Raw genomic sequence first — 27831 nt, forward strand, 5'->3', positions numbered from 1 at the left:
CAACCCTAGGAAAAAGTAAATACCTCTGAAATAATCCAATGAATAGCCTCGCAAAGGGATAATTTAATAGTAAAGAGGGGCGTCCATCCCTTGGCCACTCTAAAATCCTATTTCGCAGTAGTACGACACTGCATAATTCAAGTTTGATTTGTTATAGCCAAAGGAGTGATGCATATCTCCCACAAACAGTTCAGAAGTAAAAATATTACCAAAACCAGACATTGTTTATTTCTAACATTTATTGCAGATATTAAAGGTTTAACAATCTTAACATGTTTACTTCTACTAAAAAGAAATTTCAGTTATTCAAATGACATAAGCATCCACTTGTTACTAGCTTAGCACTACTGCTGATTTGCACAAACAAAAACTAGCAAATTGTTCTACAAGATTAACAGTAAAAACAACCAAAAGACAGCAGACACACCACTGAAGTTAGTTAAAATGTTCACTGATGCTTGTAGTCTTCATGGAAGAGAGCCTGGAAACTAAAATAACAGAGAATAAACTAGTAAACTTTAACAAGGCAATGTATCTGCATAACAATGTTTCACATGTACACGTACTTAAATTTTCAAAAATATCAGGGAAGCCCGCAAAAGCAGGTCAAAATAAAGGGGAATTTCCTTTTGCAAAAGGAGAGCAAGGTCATCACTTGATAAAACAAGATCAAAGTGATACACAGAAACCCACTGGAGAGCAACACTGGAATCTTAGCACCAGTGGTGCTCTACTGATATCTTGTCCAAAATTAAATTTGGCACAAGAAAGACTGACCATAGTCTAGTTATCCAGGGCAGCAGATTAAGATTTACCCCAAGAACTACTGTTCACATTATTTTCAAGAGTGCATTATACTCTAAACTGAGTTGAAATCAACAAGGAACGTGTATTATTTTCCAATCTGGATGCTGACAATTTCCCTAGACTGGATAAGCAGGTGTTCAGCAAAAGTACCACAAATGGTACTATAATCATCAGCTCAGAATGCTGATCAGGGTCTGAGAAAGTGGATCCCAGCCTAGAATGGAACCACGCTTTGAGTTGCGTCTTCCCATAAATGGCACAGCACATAGTCTAGAGAGTGCTTCCAAAAATGCAAATGTGAAAGAAGAGAACTGGAAGCATAATGGGGGAAAAAAAACTTATATCGTATACTGCAATAATGGCATCTTCATTGGTGAAACTACAAGAAAAGTGAAACCCAAACAAGCGGGTCTGAGAAATAACTCCGGGGCCAACAGCATTGGTTCCAGAGTGTCTTCCAAAAATAGACAACGACTACCAGAACGGCTTTTTAAGAAACTCAGTTTTTTCATTAATTGTTATGGCTAATTAAGTGCAGGCAAGGGAAAAGGAGCAGTGGAGAACACATCCAAATAGTGTAATGTTGTCAAACACTCTAACCAGCTGAAATGAAATGCAGCCTCTGTCCAACACGTTTAAAATCATAAATATTTCCAAGCCTAAAGGAAATCTCGGTAACATCAAATATCAAATGATGAAAAAAGTAAACTTTTTGAATAGACATTTGTATTTACAGTCTTGATGCTTCAACCTCCTGAGAGGTATAGGTGGGAAAGCACAGAAAAATATAACTCTTGGTATAACAATTTATATATTTATCTAGTGCTGGCATGCTTTAAAGCTATTAAAAAAGTGACCAGAACGTTATGCTGTGGCACAATATTGTAGCTTTTCGGTTTCACAGACACACAAAGCAAAGAAAAATCTTACATTCATAAACTAAATAAATTGGTTAATTTATGAATGCAAAGTTCTTGTGGGGAAAGGAAAGGTTTTTGCTGTTACAAAATGAAAGTGAAGAATTCCCTCTTTCAAATCAGCATTTTTTTTCCATTTTTGAGATAGGAAGGATGACTTTGGCACAGCAGGCACATGCAAGTTGATAACTGCAGATTAAGTTTTCTTATTTATCTGTATTTAGGCACTCAATGTGCTGCTATTTTACTGTATGGTATTCTACTGAGTGTACCACTAGTTCTTGCATTACAAGAAGAGCAATGCCAGATGAAAACATCAATAAGGCTGCACTCGCTTCTCATAAGGGAAACATGCATCCACTCAAGACACATTTTCTTTCAAGAGGACCGCAGTGAAGTAGCCTTTGCCATTACAATAAAAAAGTGAAGGCTCTTGACTAGATTTAGAAGTGAAATGATGGAGAAAAAAGAGCAAGTTAAAAAGCACAGTACTAAATTCTGTCACTTTAAGTAATCTAGTCATGGATTATTTATTGACATGCAAATCTGGAGAAGAATGAATGATCAACTAGACCATGAACATTTATTGTAGTCATGATGTAAAGTCTTCCATTTTTTAAGGACTGCTCTATCAAGAAGTTACAATGCAATCCTATAGTTTATTATTAGAGCAGACTACTAATTTAGTACCATCTTTGATTTAAATAATAATAAAAGGAAGTAATGGAATACAAAGTCCTTAAAATGTCAAGTTTTCTTCACATTTCCTGGGGGTCTTTCAGTAAGAGGACTTCTGAAGATCAGCATTTCAACAAAAGCAGAAGCAAACCAACTCCCTAAACTGATGGTTTTACAAAACAGATGTTCCACTTCCAGATGATCTTGACCATTTGACTTTCAACATTTTAAAGTATGGTATTTTCTGCAAACATGAACAACACCTTGTTTGTGGCTTTATTTCTTTGAGCAGGAAAGAGACTGTGCAAGATTTCCTTGAGCAACAACTAAAAATTCACATAAAAACAAAAAGAACACTTAAAATAGGTACTGCTTGTTTGTCACAGTGAATGTCCCAGCAGCTGAGGTTTGTTAGGCAAGAGTTTAGTGTTTTCACTTGCACACAGATTTAGTATGTCAGTTTGATACATGTAAACATAGATTCCTACAAACCTGCATGCTTAAAGGTTTTGTTCTTAAAAATTGTTTTATAAATGGGGGAGAAGGGGGTGTGGGGGGAGGAGAATAATCAAGATCTGCTTTATCCAGACTACAGAGGCAGCTCAAAAGATTTAGCCATTCAAAAAGTGTAAAACTGAACATCTGGTATGGTGGAAAGCTGCTTTTCAATAAGATATGAATTGAGAAATTTCCCAGCCTCATACAGGAATAGGGCCAAAGCAGACTGCTTCCTTAGCTCGCGTTTTTAATTTTGCTTAAAACTTTTGAAGCAAGACATTTTGTCACATAGTAAGCATCCTTGGCCAAGGAAAAAGGTAAACAGGTTTTTCTGTGTGCAGATCAATTATTTCTTCCTTCAGAGAGGCCACCCAAGTTGTTAGGTTGCACACTTAAGTACAAGACTAATTTTACTCTTGGAAAGTGTTTTGGCATATTAGTCCACTACTACAGAACAAAGTATTCTTCATATTGACAGCGTGTGCTGAAGACCTTTCATGCAGCAGCCTTTGTACATCCACGTTTTCTAGCAAGTGAGTCGCTTATATCAAACCTAGAATGTAAGATGTTGGTAATTCAGCAGTCCAAAGCAGCTCTGGATTTTCATTAAATGTTATAAATCCAGACACACTTGTGGAAACATTAACATTTTCATTTTCTGGCAAAAGGAAGGCTTTTTTAAAACCCAGTATTTTAATACTTGCCGGACTTGTCTATTGCACATACCTATTTACTCGCTCTTTTCTGCCTGTACATTTGTATCATTCTTTGACGGAAAACATCAAATGTATCTTCTTTATTTTCTTCCCCTGCAACACCCAAGCCCTCCCCTGCAGAGGTAGTACCCCTAGGGAGTAAAATGGATAGTTAGCACAGTTTGTTTCAGTAACATCTGACAAAGTGCAGAAAAGATCTAGAACAACAATAGCTTCCAATATAGACACGATTCAAATAAAAACCTAACTCAGGTTGTCAATGTCCCATATGATGCAGCTCACCTGGCATATTAATCCCCCATGCACTCAACAATGAGAAGCAAAGCTCTCGTGATACAACTGGCTGAAGACTATCATCTAGTAAATCAGTTTCTTGCATGAACTCCTCAGAGTTGATCACCTGATCCATGTTATGCAAGGTCCCTATTATAGATCACAACACCCCATGGTTGCTTTGCTACTTATTGATCTAGATGACCTTGAGAAATGAAGTACAGGGAAACCTACCCAAATTCGTAGTGCATATCAAATCTTTACTGAAAGACTTTGATAGTGTCTATTGATAATTTCTAACATCCAGCAAGCTGAAGCCTCCTGAGACCTATTCCTTATCAAAACTTCGGAGTGCATCTTCAAGAAGGAAGAGTGTCATTAATCCCAATTTCTTTCCACAGACGAGCCAATGGAAGGAGAAAGGTCTAGGCAATTTAAGATCAGCTTCTTACTGTGGATAGAGCTGGACCGGATGAGCTACGAGAATTTAAACTGGTTAAAAGCATCACCTCTCTAGGCCACATGGGTAAAAAAAAAATCTATGTCCCAAAATGTAGGTTTATGAAAGCTTCTCTGCCAAAAGGAACGACCCTCTGTGTTCAGGATGAAACTTCTGCAATCACAGGGCCTGATGAGTTGGAATTGGGATTGCTGTGCCACAAAGGAAGCTCTGAGAGCATGAGTGGCAACAATGAGGAAACCAGCCCTATTTAAATTTCTCGAAGTCCATGGTCACCACATAAACCAAGTAGAGGCTGTACAGCCCTGGAATACCCGAGGACTGAGTCCAATTCATCTTTGTAGTCCACAAGACATTTAGGACTGCAACCCAGTTCCAAGGAGGACGGGTTTTCCTTGTGAAGCCTGCAATATTAGAATCTGCCTTGGGGGCTGCAAGACCAATTTAAACCATCTTTAGGAAGAACATAAAGGCACCTAATAACCCTGTGGCTTCCTGTCAGGGATAGGCCAGTGCTCAAAGTATGCTTTACTTTGCATTAAGTCACCATTTTCTCAATACCAAAGTCCTCCCCAAAGACACTCCTGCAATGCCAACAAATAGCAAACAAGTATGTAACTTCCTGTAATCGTCGCCCCTCTGGACTGCCCAATGCACTTCTTCCATTTAATATTTTACAGTAAATTCTTTTCTTTGCAGCAGGCATAGTCTTCATTTTGTGATGTAGAGTGAACCACTGGTCCCCAAGTTTGTGACTCAAAAAGACTTCATGGTATTTCCTACAATACAGACCCCCCTGCTTCTGGGATGATTCGGAGTAAGAACTTAAGCAGCCTTTTAGAAAAGCTAGATGATAACTCAATGAGTTTATATAAAATGTCCCCCCTTCAGATTTTCCCTTCCCTCAGTTCAGCTTCAGAATTGGCCAAATTCAGAGCTGAAGCAGATTAATTCTCTGAAGAGAAAAGGAAATGCCCCTACAACTTCTAGAGCCCTTAGCTCCACAAGGAAACATTATGTTTCACAAAGGAAGTGTAGAAGACTACAAGGAAGAAGGCATCCAGAAGGAAACGTGAGTTTTACTCCCAGCATTCCCAAGGCTAGTTCTGATCTTTCTGTACTGGATGGCAAGTTTTCAAGATTTTGCCTTATCATCACATGAAGACTGGCAGGCCTGTGTGCAGTAATCCCAGAGGCAAGCCCTACTACTGCTATATCAGAATGATAAAAAGTTATTCAATTTGATGTTGGACTGCTTCCAAACCAACACGCTCCACTTCACTCCCTTCTCTTTGAAAAGAGAGTATTGGATAACTTGTGGGCCTTTTAACTACAAATCATATTAGTATTTGACAGACAAGGGGCTAGTAGTTCCAAAGGGGAGAAAAACCAAAGAACATGGATCCTTCCAAGTGAATAAAACCTGAACTATCCATCTATCCATCAAGGCCATTAGAGAGAGACACACAAAGACAAACTGCATACTGTAGATTGGCTTCAGTCTCATTAGGACCATCTGAATTTGGGTTCAAAGTACATGTCTGGAGGGAAAGGAAAGAGCAGTGGATGCCAACAGAACATCTAGTGCTTCCATTATTTAAGGTAGGCAACAGCAGATAAATTAAATAAAAAAATAAAATACAATAAACATAATTTACTTTCTTGTTGAGACGGTCTAAACCTCCTTTAGAATCTAGCAAGCTAACTGCTAAACTGGCCAGACAGAATTAAGTGCTCAACTACTGGCTGCATGCTGAGATGTTTCAGGAGCTGTTAAAAGCAAAGGCCTATGAATGCTATTGGCTCCACCAAGTTTTGGAGTGAAGACCTCTAGACACCCAAACCCATGATCCTATAAACAGGTGGACAACAGAAAGCTCTAGAAAAACAGGCATGACCAAAGGCCCTGATCAACAAAATGATTTCTGTCAAAGATAAGGACAGGGGAAGAGTTTCCCCCCCCGAAGAAAGAAAACAGTAAACCCATGCATTACTTCAGCCAGCCAGAGAGCTCTCTGTACAGGTAAGGGAGCAAGATTAGAAATATTTTGCACCCTTTGTTTACATCCGTAGGTGAAAGGAGCTGTTACCATCAGGGTTGGCTGTAGAGGACACTGGAGGAAGAAAAATATTAACATGCAGAACTGAGATTTAAAAACAAGATTATGCATTTCAAGAAACAAAATGCTTACCTTCTGGCAACGCACTTACCTCTTTGTAGGATGCAGGAGAAAGAATCTTTTGTTTAGTGTAGATTGTGTGCTACCTTAACCCAGAGGTACTGTGTGTGAGTGCAACTCCTGTGAAGTCTATTTATATATGCAATGCACCTATCACGGTAATATCCAGGCACTTATGAAAACTCTACATGCAGGCTTGCAAGTTAAACCCCAATGTGTATTTTTTTCTTCTAACAAAGTGCACCCGTATACAATTACAAGGCTTCCACATGCACCAGGGTGCCTTCCAAGGTTTACATGGGCTAAAGGGCATCAGGAAACTATTTCTCCCAGTCTTCAGTAATGTCCATTCAGATGGAAAGGAAAGAGCCTCCCTTTAGAACACCAGGTCCCACCCAATCTGATTAGTAGAGGCATGAGGCCTCCACTCTCAGCTTTGATCAGCTTAGGGAGCAGAAAGAAGATCAGGAATGGAAATGACATACTGAACTGATCCCCTCAGGGCAGGCCAGGTTACCCACGTTGCTATTAGGAACACAGCGCTTTCCACATGCATCTAATATTTCTGCAGTTTGTTCTCATTACATACACTTTCACAGGCTCTTTGATTCCTTTTCCTCGTGTACCAAGACCATGTCCCTCTTGCCAGCCCATCTTCTGAAGCATCTGGAAACCCACATTCTTGTTTGTCAATTTCTTGTGTGAAAATTCTAAGTCTTTTGGTTTCTGCAGAGAGAAAAACAGCAAACATCCTAGTTTCTGGTACAGTAACTAGCCACAAATTTGAACTCTCCAGCAGAAAGCTCCTGCAAACTGAATCTACCAGGGTCCTGAAAGTACAGAAATAATTTTTAAAGTACATTCTTAAGTGGTGTTTCTTTATCTGCAGGGAAAAGGTCTGATAAAATGCTTAGGTGGCCAATTTAATATGGGATGAATGCATCTGTAAACTTGTTTAACCAGACACTCAAAAACAGTAGTTAGCACCTGCTTCTGTACCATAAAGGTAGTTGCGTTTCCCAACAAATACAAAAGAAGGGGGTTTTTTTGTCAGTAACTGGGTCTCTATTACAAAATGTAATGCCATTTCAGCATGCTTACATCAGCCTCCCAAATTTGTCAAAATGTTAGCTAGTCAAAAATCATTGCCCCTCGTTTTCATAGCGAAAACTTTGCATTTGTTGGGTCCATTAGGAAATTTCACCTCAGCCATACAAGATTTCATAAAAATGATTTACAGGGGTTCTCAAACTGTGGTCTGCGAGCTCCATTCAGGTGGTCTGCAGAAAGGTTGCAGCACAATCAAGAATATCTGTACTTGTAAGGTAAGACTACTGATATTAAAATATGAGTTGTGTGCTTTGATTTGCAGAACAAAAAAAGTATAAGTGGTCTGCCGAGACCCTCAGCAATTTTCAAGTGGTTCGCGAAAAAAAAGAGTTTGAGAACCACTGATCTACATGGTACATTGCTACATGTTAAAGAGTTTCCACCATGTAATGGAATATGCAGACTTGATTCCATTTTTACTACAGAGATTAACAAGCAACTTTTCAATATGGCATCAGATCCCATGAGGTGTTCAACTTTGAAACCGATGGCAGCTGACAGCACTTATCTCCCCCCAAATTACATCCAACCCCTTGCATGATTAGGCCCTTAGGTTCTAACTAATTTAATAGCAATAGCATGCACTTACAGGAACTGTGAAAGAGCTGTTTTCACCATAGAGAGACACTGTGCGTGCAGAGTCGTGAACAAAAAGTTCCCTCACCTTCTTCTTCTTTGTAACAGGACGACCACGAGGCCTGTCATAAGCGATTCTGACAGGTTCATGAACTAAAAGTCAAATCAGAGACAAAAGGTCAACCATAAAGATAATCAATTGTAACAGAACCAGCAAAATACTTATCTGTGACAACTTCCATGGAAAGCCTTACTTCATTACCACTCAGAAAATTAAAGTACGTAAGAAAGAAAAGAATACTTTTCAAAAGGCAAAATAGGAGGTGAGTGCATAATTCTCATTTGCTTTCAGAGTAAAATGCAACAAAACTGCTCTTTTGCCTTTGAAAGTTCTCCATGAAAGGAATATACTCTGAGGATCAAAATTTACAGCTACAGGTCACATAACTCTACCAACTTCAATAACTGTTTGATGAAACCAGTTCATAGTGTCTTGTTTCCATAATACGCATGTCATCATTTGCTCCTATACTATTCTTATCTATGCAGGTAAAGAACACTTGTTAAAAGTACAGTAGTCCTTTTTCAGTATAGGCTTCTGAACTGTTAGATTGATTTTCCTGTAATGTGGCCATGATGCCAACTACTTGACAAACTATCAAATAAATATGAAGAAAATACCAAGACCAAAATACTTCTGTATAAACATTTTTATGATATAAAACATTCACCCTTATTAGTCTTTTTAAGGCTGTCTGCTGTCAGATTTTAATCAGTGCTCCACCTGAAAAACATTGTGACCCCCCTCCAAAAGAGCTCTCCTGCACTTTGTTTAAACCAAAGAGAAAGACCTGTAGGCAATTGATACATACATGGATTGAGCCTGTGTATACAACATTTGCACTACTATGTCAATGAAGCTAGGAGCAAGTTGTATTATTACACCAGAATGGAATACCCGTCTATCACTTTATTGGTGCCCATGACAAATGAATGGGCCTTTAAAATAAATATTTTATAATTCATTGGATGAAAACGAACATAGCATTTCATGGAGCAGCAACTAAAACCATAGGATTTCAGGGACTTCTGACCAGGAGGTACAACACAGCCTTGAAGTGGTACTTACCCTTTGGTTCCTCAATGAGGCACACTCTTTTAGATGCAGGAATCATGCCAACTTTCAGAGACTTGCTGCTAATTCTTTTGCGAGGAAAAGGAGTACCAGGAGTTGGAACTGGTGCCTGTGCTGACAGATTTGACGCAGTGCTATCAGAAGTTGAAGCTGGCTGAATTTCCCCCATTGGAGGTACTTCTCCTGTTTTGGAGAGCAACTCTTCAGGTGGGATCTCTTCAGTCCCAGCTGCTGAAATGTTTTCTTCTTCTCCCTCTCCTGTTCGCTCCATTTCCACTCCAGTTTTTTCCAATGGTTGGGAGATCTCTTCAAGTTCAGCTTCTTCCTCTTCCTCCTCATTATCTTCTTCCTCTTCCTCCTCCTCTTCTGAATTATCCAGATTTTTTCCTCCAGGTTTAGCACTTCCCCCAGGTACAGTTGTTTCTGATACAGCACTGAAGTTGATAGATGGGCATAATTCATAGACTTTCATTCGGTAAAATCTGAAAGCAGAACTGTTTTGATCCTGTAGGAACCTGAACAAAGATTTAAATACTTTTAATGTAATTTAAAAAAACCGACAGGGACTTCCCTTAAACTAACATAAAATTAGATATTAAAAAGCATTACTTAAAAAAGTGTTAACATTCTTATTTGAGTGGTATTTTTATACTACTATGAAATACTGTGGGAATCCTCTACCTACCATGTAATATTATAATCTTGAATGCTTATACAGTATTTTATAGCAATAAATCACAGCATGCTTTACAAAAGGAGCCAGTCTTTTTTTTTTTTTTTTTTAAATAGATGGGGAAATGATGGCAAAGAGAAAAGAAGCAACTTGCCCAAGGTCTGCTCAGACCACTTGCAGCTCAAATTATTTAGCAGGTGAAATTTACACTGCTTCAGATGCAAACTGAGCATTTACAGGTGTGAAACAAAACTGCACCTTCATTGACTAGATAATTGTGCAGTGATTTTATCCTGCTCCAAAGCTTCATATATTCACCATGAATATCAGTATCAAAACCAACAAGACGGATCAGTTATCTGGTCTGGTCCTAAAGCCCAAATCCTGAAGAAGTCCTAGATATACTTATATGCAACATCAACCACGAAACAATTATATTCAGCAGAGCTGTGTAACTTAATGGTAACAATAAACAAAACTCTCTTTGGTGGTCTAATTCTATGGGGAAGGATTTGCACTGTAATTTCTCTGAGGCACATTTACACCTACATTTGCATAGATGGTGATCCATGTTACTCACCAAAGATCTGGGTTATCTGCACTGTTATCTATACTGAACTGCTCGATTTCTGGTCCCACTTGAGCAACGAACTTGGCAAACTTCTCAGCAGTTTCCATTGTTCTAGCATCCACTGCAAGTGACAAAAAGATCATTTTCTACATGCTTGTACAATGCCTAAAACAATGTGGCCCCAACATGGCTGAGGACTCTAGGCTTTATGTCAATACCAAGTCTTAAAATAAAAATTCCAGGTAGAACATTTTTTGATGTCTGAATACAAGCCTTCTTCATAGTAAGTTAGCATCTATGAACTAATCTTAAATATTCACCTACCATCAGGGAACTGAGACAACAGTATCTGGGAATGTCCAGGTGAGGCTGATAAATTCTCAGTGTCACCAACTGCTCCCAGCGGCAGTGAAACTTCTGGCGTGGTGGCACACCGTGAAGATTCAGCTGCATCCAAGGATGAGTCTCTCTCAGAAAGGCTGGTTTCTGATACAGAAGGCTTCGCCTGAATGGAGCCTTGGGTATGTTTGTCTTGATGTTTTAGCATCGTACCAGCTGACAGCACGGTCTGCGTCCCTATGGTTGTTTTTCTCACTTTCCTGCCTCGAACTCCACGCCGTGCAATAATGCCAGGTCTTTTCCTTTTAAAGAGTCTTTTCTTAATACTTGCTACTTTCTTTGCATACAACATGGCCCTCACTGATTCCGTTGCACATTCTTCTGGCGTTCTCCCCTCTCCATCTCCCCCCTTTGTAGATGAAGTCAACCGCTGCATCTCTGATAACTTCAGTCTGTAATATTTGTATTCTAGACTATTTTCTTCAGACAAGAACCTACATCAGAAAAGAAAAATGAATGCACATGTAACAAAATCATATGCCAAAAGCAAGACTAGTACTCTCAATGTCTCACATTAGATTTTTCATGGTAACTGACCATAAAATTGAGAAACATATACTCTAACCAAGCCTGAAGGTATGAGCCTTTCTAGAACAAGAGGTAGTTCAATTTCTTAAGAAGTAGACAAAATGAAGTTATGCCACACTAATAAAGCTTAAACAGCTTTCATATAACAGGAGTAGCAAGCAATCATTCAGCTATACTGCAATTCAAAAAGATGCTGTCACTTTGAATTTTAAGTGGTCTAATTTGAAACAATTTTGCTTAGGAAAATAAGTGACCTGTATTGTGTCCCAATTACCACCCAAATATCACTCTTCTTTTCAGCAAGAAGAGAAAACTTACTATTTGTACAGGACAACAGCTAATAAAACTGACTACACACTAAGGCCCTCATTTAGAAAGGTGCTTTAGCATATGACAAGTACTGCACTGACAATAAGATTATTCATATGCTTAAAGTTAACAAGGTGTTTGGGTACATTCAAGAACTGGGGACCAATTATTGTCCACATAATTTGGTGCTTACCTTTTCAATTATAGTAATCCTAACTTATTATTTCTGTAATGACAGAAGTCATATATAAACATGTCCTACACACTACCAATGTTAAAAATGACTTGGTTGGAGTAATTCCTGAACATTATTTTTGCCTGCCTGAAACTGAAATCAGGGTTAAATTCAGGTCTTTACAAACCTGCTGTAAATTAAATCACAAGTTTACTAGAAACTTTATGTAGGCAGATACCTGTCCCTGCCTGGAGCCATGAGGCTGAGTGTGGACAAAGGGATCTGCCCCAAGAAAGGTCAGTACAGGCTAGTCAGAAGACAGGGAGGTCTCTTTTTTTCCTTTTTGAAATAAACGATTCATGTGAAAATCCAAATTAAATCAGTGTCAGATAACAGCACTGCACCCAGCAACAGGCTTTCACAGACCATTATGTAACTTTTCATTTTCAGTTTACTGTAACCTACAATTTAAATTTTACACAAAAAAAAACAAAACACCATCAGTACAAAATGAATTGTACTTGAAAAAAAATTAAGACTATACAATACTTGAAATCAAGTGTCTCAGCTTGTAAAGAATTAAACACATTATTCACGAGTACACCTGTTAAAGCTGCAATTCTCATGGATTTGTACCCAAATGTTTTTTTGCCATCTTGTATTTGGATTGACAGATCCAAAGTCTAGTTTACGAGAGAGTAGAGGACTAAAAAATCAGAATGTCAGGGAAGGTACCACTTACTTTCCAGGTATGTCAAGGGGCTCAATTACCATTTGTAAATGCTGTCACATATTGAGATGAAATACTTTACAGATTTAATCCTGTACCCAACAAAGTCAAAGTTAAAGCTCCCATTTACTTAATAGAGTAGAATCAAACATAAGAGAGAAGCAAAGTAGTTTTACACTATGTTTAGCTTCATCAAAACACCTACCAATAGTCAAGGGAGCCCTTTTGAGCATTTTTTTCTTTTGCAGACAAAGTACCCGAAACAATGCTGTTTACTAGCTTCTCAATTGTCTCTACAACTCTCCGATCAGCACGCTGAGGGACTGTAACAAAAATAAAGCATGGTCATAGTATTATTATTATTATCATCATCATCAGTAGGATGGCAAGATATCTAGTCAAGTTTATAACAATTTTTCAAGAATAAGCCAGCTACTTTTCAATTGCTATGCTGTTATAACAGTGTTGTAACAAGGGGAAATAATTAAAATGGTGGAGGGTTGGAAGTACAGCTGTTATGTTAGAAAACAAATACAATGAATATGATCCTGGCAATTACAAGCTGGTGAATCTAATTTCAATTCCTAGTCAACCAATGGAAGAAATGGAAGGAGACATTACAAGGTAAATTGTAATAAGTAACAGTATATAGATACAGATATCTCTGTATCTATATATAAATGACCTGTTATCCTAGGAATTAAATTTTTGGTTTCAAATTTTAATGTGTAACTCCAAAAAAGTCAGAATTGTAAAATTATTTCAAGTTGGTATTAACAGGAATTAATCCGAAAATTGGATGAAAAACCATAAAAAGGTCAAATAATAAATTGGCAAGTATGTACTAGGATATTGCAAGCGCTGATGGTTAGATCTCATTTCAAGTAAAATGTAACACTGGTCAAATTTAAAAAAAAAGTTGTAAGTAAATTCAGCTACTGTATCTGCCTTTGACTCTACCATCCCACTTTTGTCATACATTTTGTGACACTTTACTTGCTCTTACTTTTAGCCTTTGTGTCAGGAGAAGTTGCCTTAAGCTGTATAGTGGATTCTGGTTCTATTTTCTTCATCTGAAGTGGATACCCACTTTTCTCAAGCCAAGCTTTCAAGTTCTCTATGTACTCTCTTCCAAACAATGTCGAATCATCAAAATTTGGAAATGAAGTTGGTGCTGGAGCCATCTCCTGGAGACCAACAGCCTCGAGTATTTTTTCTTGCCTGAAAACAGAAGCTAATGCAAAAGTTTGGCCCAGAAGTGCTAGAGACTTACGACACAGAGAAATGGTGGTCTCAAAAGCATTTGCCATTTCTGTGAGATTACTGAAACCACTTGTCTTTATGCTTAGCTCATAGGCATTGCAGGCCATAAGCAGAGGTGTGACGCACTTTAGAAGACGATCTTGGAGTCTCATCACATATTTATCAAAAGGTTTTATTATTTCAAAGAAGCAGTTCTTTGTCTTCACAGCACCTTTGTCCAACAGCATGTTTAAGAACTCATTGTCTACTTTGGGTGTCTTCAGTGCAGTGTGTTGTAAACCCTTGATCGTGAAGAAACAGTAATCCCTGTGTTCTGGCTTTAGCGGGCACTTGAAAGAAGCAAGCATTTTTGCACATGTTTCCGTCTCCAGCCTAAAGAGGGCTCTAAAGAGCCGTGAGAATTCTGCATCATTTTTTATTGTGTGAAATCCAGCCCATTTAATTATTTCTATTCCAAATGTTGAAAAAATGTCAGATTTGTCCACAAGGTCAAAGTTCAGTTCTCTGAAAACATGCGCAGGCTTAGCAAGCCGGAGAACAGGCCTCTGGGCTGACACAGCTAGCCTCTGATTAGGTCGTGGAGCTGGTTGCTGAGCAGCTGCTGTCCTCTGGTTAGGTCGTTCTGTAGATTCTGGCATCTGATCAGGTTCTAGAGTTGACTTTTGATCAGCTACTGGTGATGGTTTTTTAGTGTTCCATTTCTTTAGAGGAGCTGTGACATCTCCTTTAAATACTTTAGTTTTAATAGTGCCTCTTGTAATATGTTTTCCTCGCAGAACCCTTCCCCTGGCAATACTGCCTCTCCGTACTGGAGGTCCAAACTCAGCCTCAGACTGAAGCCCATATTCCAGGTCATATTCCTCACTTTCCATGTTCCCATACTCGTCCATGAGTCCTGGAGATCTAAAATCACCCAAGAGGTCAGAAGGGCCAAAATCAGCATCATGGGGCCTTGAGGATTCCCAAGGATGTGGATGGTCATAGTCCCGGTCCCGAGAGGCTGGGCGGACATAATCCCGGTCCCGAGAGGCTGGGCGGACATAATCCCGGTCCCGAGAGGCTGGGCGGACATAATCCCGGTCCCGAGAGGCTGGGCGGACATAATCCCGGTCCCGAGAGGCTGGGCGGACATAGTGGTCATGGTAGTAGTCATCTTTCCTCATGAGAGGACTATTAGATCTATAGGAAGGCCCTGGATAATCCTCCCTAGGATCTTCTCTCCAGTCGTCATGAGGAAGATGTTGGGGACCATCATGTGAATATCTGCTGTCGTCATGGAAACTGTCTTCATACCTGGGTCTTGGGATAGGTCTTGAATGAGCTACAAGGGACAGAATGGACAGAAGAAATGAATGTTACTTGCAACACATGGATATGACAAGAAAAATTCAAATTCACACATTTAGACACCTGAGCAGCCTGTACTCCACAACATTGAGAATTAGCATCTATGTCTAATTCTGAGAAATGTAAAAATTGTCTCCAACTGTTTATCAAAATACTTCAGAAAAGCTTTGAAAACACTGAGGATTGTCGCTGAACAGATACAAGCTGTCTGTGATGCTGTCAATCGTAGCATATGCCTATTCTTTTCGACAAAGGAACAAAGAGTAAAACTATGCTGAAGGAAGCATGCAGTAACACATTTTTAGATGCAGAGTTATCGAAAAATTCAACGCTATGTTTTCCGCATAACCCAGCATCAAGTCATGCTCAGGGCTTGCTCGTGACATTACCTTTAAACCGATGGACTGTTTCCTCCATAGCATCGCTTCGGTCCATCCGATACCTTTTATCTTGCACCACGGCGTCAAAAGCTTCCCGCGTGATTCTTCTGGAGGCCATTTATACCCTGCAAAGAAAGGGGCACAGTTGCATTTCACAGACCTGAAAGCAGTTTAGAGCTGCTGCTAGATTTGATCCTTATGAGCAGGCACGAATGGCCTCCGCCGACTGAGGGAGTGTTTACGGTGACACTCATGCTCTCGCACCAGAGGAGTCTCCGTTAGGGGTACACCTTTCAGTTTAGAGTCGAATGAGGGGCAGAGCAACCTTCCTGGAGTGTTTTCCCTGTGAGACACAAGAGTCCAGTTGCCAGGTGGCCACGCAGCGAGCCCCAGCATGCAGGTGACACTACAGGGAAACGTAACTTTTGGCCTCCAGGGAAGACACGAGAGCCCTTCACTCCACTGCACCTGCTGCTTCCCCTCTCCCCAGTCCTTGTCTCTGGTGGGCTGAGGTGGCTCCCCACGAGGTGCAGAGGGAGGGGAGGGGATGAAGATGAGGATAACGATGGTGCCCGTTTCCCCTGGGGGCCCCAAGCCGCCCCCGGTGTCTCCAGGCCGGGCTCCAACTCTCTTTCTCTCCCCCACACGCCAGCCTCGCCAACACTGCGGGTCCTCCCTGCCCGCCCGGCCCTCACCTCAGCCAGGCCGGAAGTCCCCCAGCCCCACACCCGCCGCTCTCAGCCACGCCGGAAGCTCCCACAACCTCTCGCGCGACGCCACCCGCGACGCATGCGCAGCGGCTGTCCTAGGAGCGCCACAAGGCGTCCTCAGACTCTCCAGAGAGAACGGCTCAGGTGGCGCCTGCGCACGGGGTGCAGCCAGCTTTACAGTGCGCATGCGTACCCTGTGCGCAAGCGCCTTCATCGCTCTCTGGGCTCTTTTTCGTGCTGTGCCTGAGCGCCCGCGACCTCTCTCATGCGGGGCCGGCTAATGCGCAAGCACAGCAGGCGTCTGGGGAGCGCGTATGGCGGCCGAGGGGGGTTATCCCATCTGCAGCCACCGCCTTTTCGCAGCGCCTCTCACTCCTTGTCGTCTGGGACGGAACGTCCGCAGCTACGGCGAGCCGTGAAGGACAAAGGTCAGGCGGGGAGCGACCGTGCTGGAGCCTATCCCGGCTGGAGTTGCCCACGTCTGCGCCTGGGCCCAGCTGCTTGGCTCTTTTTATACCTGGGCGGGCGTATTTCTGGCGTGATAGTTACCCTGCACGTGTGGCCAGTGTTACATTTATCACGCGATTCGTGGTGAGTTGCATGATGTATGTAACATGCTCTGCTTCCTCTGCTCGTGTCCCCAGAGCATGCGGCACTTACTAAGCACATAGACTGCTCCAGACATGCTTCTTTGTGTAGATGTGAGATCTTTGATTAGATCAACTAAATCGTTGGGAGAACTGTTTTTTGCAAGCTTTCAGGCACAAATACCCATCTTTTCTTGTGCCCAAAAGCTCGCAAAGAACAATTTTTCCAACAATTTAGCCGGTCTAATAAAAGATCTCACATGTACTTGAAGCACCTTGTCTGCCTGTGTCCTTAGACCAGCGCAGCTACAACCAACGACCCTAAAGCACAGGCTGCTCTGGGGCAGGGGCTCTCGGCACCCCTTCTCTACCCCGCCGGGTGCCGCAAACGTGATTCACCGGGAAGAGAGAGGTGGTGAGTCCTGAGTCTGCAGTCGGTCACCAGCCAGGGCAGAGACACCCCCTTATAGACTCGCTAAATAAAATCGACAGAGACAGCATGAGCTTTCGTGAACCCGGATTTGCTTCAGCCTCTGATGAAGCAGATGTAGGTTTGTGACAGCTTGTTACCTCTGTGCCTGTATTATTTAGCTAGGCTCTAAAGCTGCACCGCTACTCTGCCTTCTCGTAAAATGAACCCAGAGAGCAATCCAGAGCATTAAAAGTGTTCTGCTTCCTGAGTTCTTTGCAACAGAAATTCTACTCCATTATTTTGCCATAATCAAAAAAAGAGTGAAAACTAAAAGCTTGGAATTTTCCAAGGTGTGTCTCGCATTTAACTAAGGGTGCCTTGTATCTCAGTGAGGGTGCCTCTAGTCTAGAAGGGCTCTGCTCTTTTCTCTTACCTAATCCTACATAATGTGCATAATGGGGGATGCTGACTTGGAGCCATCGATTTCATGGCTTCTTCAGCAGCTGAACTGATTGGGTCCTGTGGAATTCAAGGCTGCTATTAGAGGTATAAGGCACGCTGAGAAACAAGCTAAGGAGCCTTGTATTTAATGAATGTTGTTTATATTGAATTTGTTAGTGCATGCTTGGACTAAGTGCTTATCCTTTTCCAGTCCCAATGCTATCCACTTAAATGGGGTGCTCTCTACTGTGTTTTTTTGTTTGCTGGACTCTGGTTCAATCCCTGAATGACATTTAGAAGTAAATATCATTGATGAGGTAGCAAGCTACAGAGATGATCTTGGAATCCCTAAAAGAGACAGATAGACAGACCCTTGGATTCTTAATTTCAGGCAGTGCATACAGAAACTGTCTTGCATTGATTAAGTCACTTCTCTTGCCTTGGTTTCTGTAAATTCTGTGCTTTAAATGGAGCACCGATGACCTAAAAACAGCTTTGTGTTTGTTTCATTTATTGGTGTGAAAACTATTATTCTTCAACAGCAAGAGATTTTGTAACTTGGTGACTCATCTATGGGGGATAGTTTCTACTCTTTTTTGATTTAGCCATGTTCATGTCCTGGGCTTTCATTCTGGCAAACAGCTGGTTACCTGGTTTCTTGTTAGTTCTCAAAGTTTTAGATTATTTTGGAACAAATCTAATTTTGGTCTTTCCCAATGGCAGGTCAGGAAATTGTTCAGCCCTCTTTTAACAATAAAAATGGCCTCCAAACGAGTTACACAGGAAACATTTGATGAAGTGGTGCAAGAAAACATCATAGAATTTGACATGGATCCAGAACAAGCTGTGAGAGAAGCTGTGGAGCAGTTTGAATCTCAAGGTACTGCAAATGAATTTTGCTCTGCAGCTGTTGGGTAAGACAGATTTGTTTGAATGGTTTAGTCATGTTGCAAACTGGGGATCTGTGCTGAGCTTTTGGGTACCCTTCAGACATGTCAGCTTACTTCTCAGCAGAGGCCAGTTGGAGGTGTTAGAATCCCTGGATGTGTATTTAGCTGTTCTTCTGGCTGGAGACTGACTGACAAAAATGGACAGCATTTTTCTGTCCTTTGTGATTTCCTTTCAGTCTGAAAGATCCCAGAGCTCTTCAGAGGAATTGGCTTGTAGATCAAAGGCCCGTATTGATATGCAGAATCTGTTCCAACAATGGTTCTCAGCCTTTCTGGCATGCAGGGTGGATAAGTGGGGTGCAGCCAGTCCATGGGCTGGATCCAGAGTGTGGGGCCAGGTCTCATGGGCTGTACCTTCAGCATCACTGATTTACAATAAACATCAGGGTTTTACAGGGGGGCCAGGATGGAAATACCTTCCTTAATTGGCATGTCAAAGGGGGATTTAGAGAGGCACCACAAACTTTCCTCAGGTTAGACTTAGCCAGAGGTGACCAGGTTTTTAACAAAGGTACTCTTTTGGCTTCCTTTCCCTTCCAGAGGGTAGGGGGACATCCTAAGTCATTGATCTGTGCTCTGTTTTAGTCTGTCTCCACGTTTTGCTGAGGGTTGCCTTATGCTGTTCCCCAGTGGAGCCAGAATTAATGCACCTTGTTTCACTCTTCCCTTTTAGGTGTTGATCTGAGTACCATTGTAAAAGCTGCACCGAGACCTGCCTCTGAAAACGGCGAGGGGCAAAAGCACGAGATTTTGCAGGTAGGAAAAAATGAAGTGAGTGTTGCCCCCCAGGGTTAGCAGCATGATTCAGTGCTTTGAATATGGTGCCAGGAATCAGCAGGTTTGCCTCCCCTTCCAGTTCTGCTGATGCCTCCCAGGAACAGACTTATCCCCCTGCACTTCTAGCTTCCTTACCTGCCAAATGAGGGGGTGCCTGTGCTGTGTCAGCTCCTGGAGCAACTCAGAGTGGGGGGGCAACATAAGTGCAGAGTACTACATCCTGGCTGGCGGCAGCAGCAGGGAGTGCTCTGAATGGCCTCTGAGCAGCCTCTTCTCTGGCTGCAAAGAAGGGGCAGCCTGCTTTAATGAGCTCTGCCACTGTAGTCGGTGGCTGTTGTGAGGATTGGTGACATGCTATGGAGCTTTTCATCTCCACTCCTCCCTCCCAGTCCAGCCTGGGTTAGCAGAGAGTATCAGTTGACACATGCCTCAGTCTGAGTCTAATGCATGTGCTGGTCCATGACACACAAGCCATCTTCAGATCAGGTGCTTCCATAGGGACAGAGGGTTGAGTGGGACATGTTGGCAGGGAAGCCTGTTCTGCCTCTGACTCTGTTCTGTGCACAAAGACAGAACATTACTCTCCATAGCTGGCTGGCTGGTGTTCCTTGGTGCCAGACTGATTTTGATTTAAGAGGGGAGGGAGAAGATAATTGGAAAGGAGCAAATCTGATTGTGCAGTGGGTCATTTTTCCCATGTGATCTGGGAGGACAGTAACCATTATTCTCTTCCTTTAGACATTGGATTTGCTCAGGAAATCCATCGCTGACTCTGAACTCAGTGTAGCTGGTGAGCACCTAGCAAGCTTGAGCAAGCAGTGCAAAATGCAGCTGGCTTCTCGCTACCTGGCTGGGCAGAAAGGTGCCTATCCTGTGGTGCTCTCTGCCTGTAGGCTTGCTTCAAGAGATGAAGGCACTATGCTCCAGGCCCTCCAGGCTCTGTCTGCCCTCATGGAGGGGCAGCCTGACCTGCTTGACTCTGCTGGCCAGAAGATGCTGCTGCAAACTCTGAAGGAAAAAGCAGATGACATTGAAATGATGCTTGCGGGAATTCGATGTGTCCGGCATGCCTGTCTGAAACATGAGCAGAACCGCCAGGACCTGGTGAAAGGTGGCCTCCTGCCACTGCTGACCAGTGCTATTGTCCAGCATGGTAACCATGCGAGCCTGGTGCGAGAGGCTTGTTCGGCACTCCGGATCATGACCTTTGATGATGACATCCGTGTGCCCTTTGGCCATGCCCATGATCATGCCAGGATGATTGTGGCAGAGAACAATGGCTTAAAGATCCTCATAGAGGCTGCCAAAGGTAGGAGTAATTCCTCTGCTGCCAACCTTTTTCAGCTCTTCCTTGCTCCCTTAGCTCAAGAATGTGCTGCATAATTCCAGATGTTCCTGTTTTGTGCTGGGGTAATTGGCACAGCAGGGCACTAAATCAGGAGTCCTAGCTTCTGTTCCCCAGTGACCATGCAAGACTTTCAGCAAACCTTGTCACCTCTCTGGGATGTCTGTTTCCAGAGCTGGAGGCTTGCCTGGTTGGAGAGCAGCAGTTAACCTCAGGATGGTTGTTCAGGTTTATCCTGTGCGTTGGTCCAGACAACATGTCTCAGGCTTGGGCTTCGTTGAGTAAAAGGTGCGTTCAGGCTCCATGGCTCATTCAACCCACAGTGTTTCTAGAGATGGGTGCCAGCCAGTGTTGGGGCGTGGGGAACCCTGGAATGCAAGCGCTTGCCCTTTCACATCTGGACTGAAACCCACTGAAGAATCCTGCTTGATTCTTTTTCTAAAAGGCATGTGATACTCCCTAGCCAACCCTGTCTTTTGCCCCCTGTTTATTTCCCTGGCTTATCTCTTTCCCTCTGCAGCATTCCCAGGGGACTCCAGTGTTCTCACTGAGCTGTGTGCAACCCTCTCGCGTCTTTCTGTCCGGAATGAGTTTTGTCAAGAGATTGTGGACCTCGGAGGCTTGAATTTCATGGTGTCTCTGCTGGCTGACTGCATTGACCAAAAGGTATGGTCCCCCTCTGGTGCAGGAGCTGCCTGTCTCAGAGCACCCTGGGGATGGTGGCTATGCAGCATTACATTCATGTAGTATTTTTCCTGCTTCATAGTATTTTCCAGATGAGAGCAAACATTAGGCATGCTGGTCACCAGTGAGGCCTGACCCTCATGTTATTGGTGATTATCCTGGTACCTATCACAGACACTGTTACCTAGCATGAGGTTGCATGTGCTGCTTTAGTCAAGCAGGGAGCTCAGATACCCTCCCAAATGTGCAAATAAGCTGCCTTATTCCTAGAGGAACCAGAGGTCTCTTCTTCATAGCAGCTATCTGAGTCCCACGTAATTTGAATGGGACTTGGGTGCTCAATTCCTCTGGACATCAATGAAAGCCTCTGCCATTGTAAGCAGGGCAATTTCGATCTCCGTTCCAAAGCTACACGAAAACTGCTTCTCACCTGTGAAGGGTGGGAGTTCTGAACACAACATGGCTCATCAGGCAGTTGCATCCTCCAGGCAGGGGTGCAGAATTTCTCAGGGGTGTTGCCATTCAGGTTGCATAGCTGTGATCCACTTGTGTAGCTGTGATCCTGCAGAAGGCGCATGTAGTATGCATTCCTCCCTGGGCTGTACTTTGTTCTTGTTGGATGCAGGAGCTGGTGAAACAGGTGCTGAGTGCAGTGCGGGCCATCGCAGGCAATGACGATGTGAAAGATGCCATCATCAGCGCTGGAGGAACAGATCTCATTGTGCTGGCTATGAACCATCACCTTGCCACCCCCCAGGTATGCTAAAGCATGTGTGCTGATGGTTACTGGGCCTGGGGCCCTGTGCCCAGGCATGAAGATCAGGTTTTAAGTTCACTTTTTCTCCTCTAGGTAGTATCACTTTAAACCCCAAAATGACTTTTGACTTAGAATAAAGCCTGTACACGCTGGGAGCAGAGCAGCGCTAGCTGCACTTGCATTGCTGTCTCACAAGAAGTAGAATTCTGCTCCCAGCATGGGCAGCATAACAAGCCACTTGCCAGATCCCTGAATATTCACGTGCTCTCAACTAATGAAAGGCATGCGGTGACTGGCAATGATTAACTGTTTTATTCTGTACTAGGATGTCAGGTAGCCAAAATGACTGGAAACTGGATACAGGGCTTTCACCTTCCAACTCAGCAATTTAAATCCAGCTGTTACTGAAAATCATTCTGATTTGATGGCTGTTTAAAACAAACATCTGTGTAAAACCAACACCTGAGACTTGGCTTTGTTAATGGCAGAACAGTCTTACCATCAGTTCCCCTTTCGCTTAAGCTGGTCAGCCCTCTTATGGGTGAGTGGACTCCTGAGTACAGTGGACCCTTCCTCATCAGCTGGTGGGAGTGGTGTGAGGAGATGGCAGCCATGCTGTTCTGTCGGTACACAAAGGGCATTGTTATCTAGGCTGATTATTTGGATGCATCTCACCAGCAGCCCAGTGTAACACCATTGGAAAATTGGCTTTGCTGCATCCATGGGGGCCTGCCCACCGGGCACTCAGCTTTGCCCCTCATTGCCTGTGGAGTTCCCTGAGGTCAGAGTGGGGAGGGGCAACAGGGTTCTGCCTCTGACTTCTTTTTCCAACAGTAGCTTTATCAGCCACTGACACCTGTTTCCTTTTGGACTCCCAGATCTGCGAGCAGGGATGTGCAGCCCTGTGCATGCTGGCCTTGCGTAAGCCAGAGAACTGTAAAGTCATCATGGAGGGTGGAGGAGCCCTGGCAGCTCTGCAAGCCATGAAGGCGCATCCAAGAGAAGTGACTGTGCAGGTATCTCAATTACTGGGGCTCTCAATTACTAATCCAGAACCAGGGTTTTTCTGAGTTCACTTTTTCACTGGGTTTTTTTGTGCCTCCCCTGGCAGCTCTGTTAGGAGGCTGATGAAAGACTTGGTGATAGATGATGGCTCTACAGCTCTTTGAGAAGCATCCGCTTATCTCTCCAAGCTGCTCAGCTGCAGATTCTTGCTAGTCACTGTCCAAGGATTGTAGTCAGTCCTAGTGACTTGCTTGTTGCATTTGTATCCTTCACTGACACTACCTCCTAGACCAAGCTGGTCTGAGCTCAGCTGGGGCCTCCGCACACTTTCAGCTACTTTAAAGTTTCATGTCCTTTAAGGCAGAGACAGCTGAGGGGTGTGGAGGGAGCCTCTTTCCAGAGCCGGGCAGCACTGCTCTGGAGTTGGTCTCTGGAGAGATGAGCTGCTGCCTGTCCCCTAAGGCTGAGTCAGGCATGTGCATAGCAAATAATCAGCTCCAGCTCTCCCTCGACAAGCCCTGTGGGAGCCTGAGCTTGCTCTGCAGCTCTCCTAAGTATTTTACCTATTTAACACGTTCTAAATAAAACTTGTCTGTGCCAGAGGGTGTTAACTCTTCCCACGCCAAAAGTCTACCCTCAAGCCCTGCATGAATTGAGGGGGGGAGGGGGGGTTGATCATTCCCTGCTGAGGTGGTGCAGACTAATTGAGTAGCTACTCATGGCTGTAGAGTAGGACTGGTGGGTTCAATGTCCTCAGACAGCTTGGTGTCCCTTGTCTGAGGGCTGCTGCTCTGGAGTTCTGACACTGTGCTGGGTCACTTGGGTTCTGTGCTGGGGTGGCATCGGTGGGCTGCTCTAAACAGGAGTTAACCCTTTGGGTAAATCTCTATGCCTTTGTCCTGCCTCTTGTATCTGCCCTTGCAGAAGAGGAAAATGATGGGGCTCCCTAGGGAAGCAGCCCCAGAATCCTGGGCAGCTGTGTGGCATTCCTGCTGATCTGGGTTTGAAGGGTGAGCTTCAGGACAGAGCGACTGCTTTTCTTGTGTCCAAGGCTGGCATGCACTGGGACCTGAGCTTTTGCTATGAAAAGCACTTTAGAGCCTATGGTATTGGAAGAGTGCTTCAGAACCCAGGCCTTCTGTATATGCCCTTGGATACCCCATGGGCAGCCTCACGCCCCTCGGAGAGAGGCTGATGTCTCTCCCCTTTGCTTCTCTCCTCAGAAACAGGCTTGCATGCTGATCCGGAACCTGGTCTCCCGGAGCCAGGACTTCTCTCAGCCCATCCTGGAGATGGGCGCAGAGAGCCTGATCACAGAGGCTCTTGCAGCACACCAAGACTGTGGTGATGTGGCCAAAGCTGCCTTGAGGGACCTTGGCTGCAAAGTGGAGCTTCGGGAGCTGTGGACAGGCCAGAAGGGAAGCCTGGCTCAGTAAGGCACTTTCCCAGGGAACCCTGGTGGTTCTGGGCATCTATGTAGGCACAGCCTGCCAGGCAAAGTGGCTTGGAACAAACTGCATTGGCCTCCTTGAGCCGCTGAAGAAACCTCTTGGCCTGTGAGGCTGTAGTGAGCTGGTACAGGAGATGCCTTTGTCTACAGACACTTTGGCTGCTGATCCATTCAGTGTGATACTCTACTCTCCCAAATTGATGCCAGGGAAAGACCTACTTTCCTCCACTGCTGTGTGTTACCCATTTCCAGACAGGGGCTATTCCCTTATGTATTTATTCCATGCCACGTGACCCCAACTCACTGTTATTGGCCTTGCCCTGATCCCTGCGCTGTGCCCCTGTTACCTAGAAGTCCCAAACACTATGTAGAATGAATGTGCCCTGTCCTGTCTCAGTGCTGTCCTCCTAGTATGGTGTTTGGTGTTCCAGGATATTGGCTGTATCCACTTTCATTCTATGGGAATGTTTCAAACCAGTATGTGATATCGACTGGAGATGGCATGGACTAGTGTTTTACTTTATAATCTCACTGTTTATATTGGAAATAGATGTCATATGATGTTGTTCCAGAAGTGAGTAACTGATGGGTTGGTATGTGAGGGGGATCCTAGTGGTCCTTTTGTCTGTGAGCCTTTTTTTGCTGTTTTCCAACAAGGGAGGGGAGAATATCTAATTGTTTATCAGATGGAACAAATCCGACTAACTGGCCCTCATTAAAAACAATCTCCCTAAAGAGGATGAGTACTCATCATGATTATATAAATGCTCACACACTCTTACATATGTGTGTATGTGCAATAAGACATCGTTGGTAAAGCTGTTATTTTCACAGAGAATATTCATATGGGATTTTGAGTACCTAATTCTCATAAAAAGTGTACTTTTAAGTTTCAGCATAAAATTTGCTATTCCTAGTTTTCTAGATTTCTTTCCTGTGTACCTGGTTCAGGCTGAATGTAATGCAGACCGAACAAATGTACACTCACCATCTATCCTGCCATGTCTTTAAGGTAGAGAGGAACTCAGGCTCAAAATGGTACAACTCCAAGGAAGGTCCTTGTGAGTCCAGATCGTCGCTCGTTCTTTGTAGTAGCCAACTGCCGAATTCCACCTACAAGACAGAAATCAGTCTTTCATTGCCCTCTAGGTAAATGGTCTCTTGCCTTCTCTCCAACTGGTAGAGGGCACCTGAGAGAACACTTTCATGTACTGCCTAGAAGCTCTGACAGCATTTCAAGGCAGGGATGCAGCAAACCAAATTCAAGCAAGTACAAACGGCCTAAAATGTGGGGATGTGCCAGATTTGGGGCTTTGGTTTAGTCTGAACTGGGGTTAGGGACCACTTCTGAAATGTATATCTGAAGGTCAGTAATTTAGGCTTGACTTGGTCAGGGAACTGGTGCATTTTCAGAGGTGGGGCCTCTGAGAACAGCCACATCATCTGTCTGCTTCACTCAGGAATCATGCAGGTTTGTAACAAATACATTGTCAATCGAACACTTGTGTTACTGTGGAAATGTGTAGCTCCCTCAGGGTGGGAACACAGCTGTTCTTATGTACCAGCCCAGCATGAAAAGCAGAGTCTGCACATCCGTCTCAGTATTCTAGTCAAAGGCCCTCTAGAAATCCAATAGCAGGGAAAAGAGGAATTTTTCCCTGGCATATCCGGGGATGGGGGGAGGGGGTCTCAGTCCATGTGTTAAGGGACTGGACTTCATGCCACAATAAAAAATGCCAGCAGCACAACTGGATCACCTCTCACTGGCAGTTTCTACAAAGAAATCAAGGAGTGGCTAGACGGGAGAGAGAGACCTTCTCCTCATGTGGTGCCTTGGTCCTGGGGAGTTGTTGGTGTGCAAGCCCTAGTTGTGGTAGCACTGGGGAAGGCTGTAGCACAGTGGGGACATCAGATTTTTTTACAACTTGTCTTGATGAACCCCTGGCAGGGAGGAATTCAGATGGGGCCTGCTTTGCTGGCACGTGTGTGGGTAAACAGCAGGTTGGGCTCTGGTTCTATTAGGCCAGCATCTTGTACCAGCCACCACATTAATTCCAAAGTCAGTGAGTCAAAGGACAGGACAGCCGAGGGAGGGGGTGGGAGGAGCATGGAGCAAGATATGGCATTGCAACCACTCAACCTTTCACCCGGCTGGACCTGTGCCTGTACTCTAGGGCAGCACTGCAGGAATCCCGCCCTCCCATCACTGTCCAGCCCTTCTGCGAAGGACTTTTACCCCTTCCATTCTAAAAGCCTTGCTGGATGATGGCAAGTTTATTCCATCTGGAAGCTCCATGGCTATTCTTATAGCACATGGATGTGCAAAAGAAGCTACCGTCTCATATTCCCCAGCTGGGAGGAAGGAAATAGAAGCAGCTTTCAGACCCTGGGAATGTGGAAAGTTAAATTTATCACCTGTGAAATCAGCTAGGCTTAGGACCACTGGCAGAGATGGGAGAGATGAGGGAAGGGGCATGATGTTGCTTGTCTTGGTGATCCTCAAAGTGAGACAATCATCTGATGAATTATGGGCAAAAAGGGATTGGGTTTGTCATCATAGGGTATGAAAGAACCCTGGTTTTATGGGGACGGAGGCTGAAGTAAGTTTCTAGCTCTCCTAGTTGCGGAGAAAAGCTTGGAGTTATGACTCTGAAAGGCCCCAGTGAAAGAGGGGAAATCAGTAGGCCCCAAAAAGTGTTGTTTTAAAATTTCATGATGTTCAAGCCAGTCTTGGGCTTGTGGGGGTGGGTTTGGCTTATGATTTGGGAATTCTCCAGTCCTCTTGGCTGCAAACTCCTGTCTCAGCATGGGCTCTGGTTTACGGGCCTGAGTTAAGCTGGACAGGAGGCAGGGGGCTCTTCTGAGAAAACAGCCACAGGCTGGCAAACCAGTATGGCCCCCTATAATGGCTGCCTAAGCTCTGTCCTGATGTCCCTACAGCCTTAGTTCTAAATCTTGGCTCCGACTGTTAATAAATGACTTGGTGAT

The 27831-nt window shown here is 43.7% G+C and overlaps 2 protein-coding genes across 8 annotated transcripts; one reads left to right on the top strand and one right to left on the bottom strand.

The window, feature by feature from the left end:
* Positions 1-221: 221 nt before the first annotated feature.
* Positions 222-25958, bottom strand: SUGP2 (SURP and G-patch domain containing 2). 6 transcript variants are annotated; one of them, XM_090026914.1, is made up of 12 exons: positions 25832-25958; positions 22888-23008; positions 15735-15850; positions 13742-15319; positions 12941-13058; positions 10919-11427; positions 10604-10715; positions 9345-9865; positions 8229-8368; positions 7119-7255; positions 3627-3747; positions 222-488 (listed from the first exon to the last, which is right to left on the bottom strand). In XM_090026914.1, exons 3-11 carry the CDS (start codon positions 15841-15843, stop codon positions 3627-3629), a joined length of 3345 nt encoding a protein of 1114 aa, XP_089883040.1. In that variant the 5' UTR covers positions 15844-15850; positions 22888-23008; positions 25832-25958; the 3' UTR covers positions 222-488. The 6 variants fall into 6 exon arrangements, with proteins under 6 accessions (XP_089883040.1, XP_089883041.1, XP_089883044.1 ...); XM_090026915.1 differs by lacking the exons at positions 22888-23008; positions 25832-25958 and adding an exon at positions 16629-16766; XM_090026918.1 differs by lacking the exons at positions 22888-23008; positions 25832-25958 and adding an exon at positions 16421-16556 and having other exon boundaries at positions 8304-8368.
* ARMC6 (armadillo repeat containing 6) lies at positions 16676-25838 on the top strand. Of its 2 annotated transcripts, none has more exons than XM_090026920.1 (8): positions 16676-17026; positions 18599-18755; positions 19499-19581; positions 20341-20911; positions 21468-21613; positions 22257-22388; positions 23267-23404; positions 24617-25838. In XM_090026920.1, the coding sequence occupies exons 2-8, from the start codon at positions 18635-18637 to the stop codon at positions 24827-24829; spliced, it is 1404 nt and encodes a 467-aa protein (XP_089883046.1). In that variant the 5' UTR covers positions 16676-17026; positions 18599-18634; the 3' UTR covers positions 24830-25838. The 2 variants fall into 2 exon arrangements, with proteins under 2 accessions (XP_089883046.1, XP_089883045.1); XM_090026919.1 differs by having other exon boundaries at positions 16728-16863.
* Positions 25959-27831: the final 1873 nt, after the last annotated feature.

This window comes from Crocodylus siamensis, chromosome 14, assembly GCF_052110815.1.
Source record: "Crocodylus siamensis isolate JL-2025a chromosome 14, ASM5211081v1, whole genome shotgun sequence".
NCBI lineage: Eukaryota > Metazoa > Chordata > Crocodylia > Crocodylidae > Crocodylus > Crocodylus siamensis.

Excerpts from the sequence above, each read along its gene's own strand:
- SUGP2 (XM_090026914.1), bottom strand. The coding sequence starts at position 15,843 with ATGGCCTCCAGAAGAATCACGCGGGAAGCTTTTGACGCCGTGGTGCAA. Across the intron at positions 11,428-12,940 it reads AAGGGCTCCCTTGACTATTG|GTTCTTGTCTGAAGAAAATA; the intron begins GTAGGTGTTTTG and ends TTTCTGATGTAG. Across the intron at positions 3,748-7,118 it reads ATCAAAGAGCCTGTGAAAGT|GGGTACTACCTCTGCAGGGG; the intron begins GTATGTAATGAG and ends TTTACTCCCTAG.
- ARMC6 (XM_090026920.1), top strand. The coding sequence starts at position 18,635 with ATGGCCTCCAAACGAGTTACACAGGAAACATTTGATGAAGTGGTGCAA. Across the intron at positions 20,912-21,467 it reads CCTCATAGAGGCTGCCAAAG|CATTCCCAGGGGACTCCAGT; the intron begins GTAGGAGTAATT and ends TTCCCTCTGCAG. Across the intron at positions 23,405-24,616 it reads CAAGAGAAGTGACTGTGCAG|AAACAGGCTTGCATGCTGAT; the intron begins GTATCTCAATTA and ends TTCTCTCCTCAG.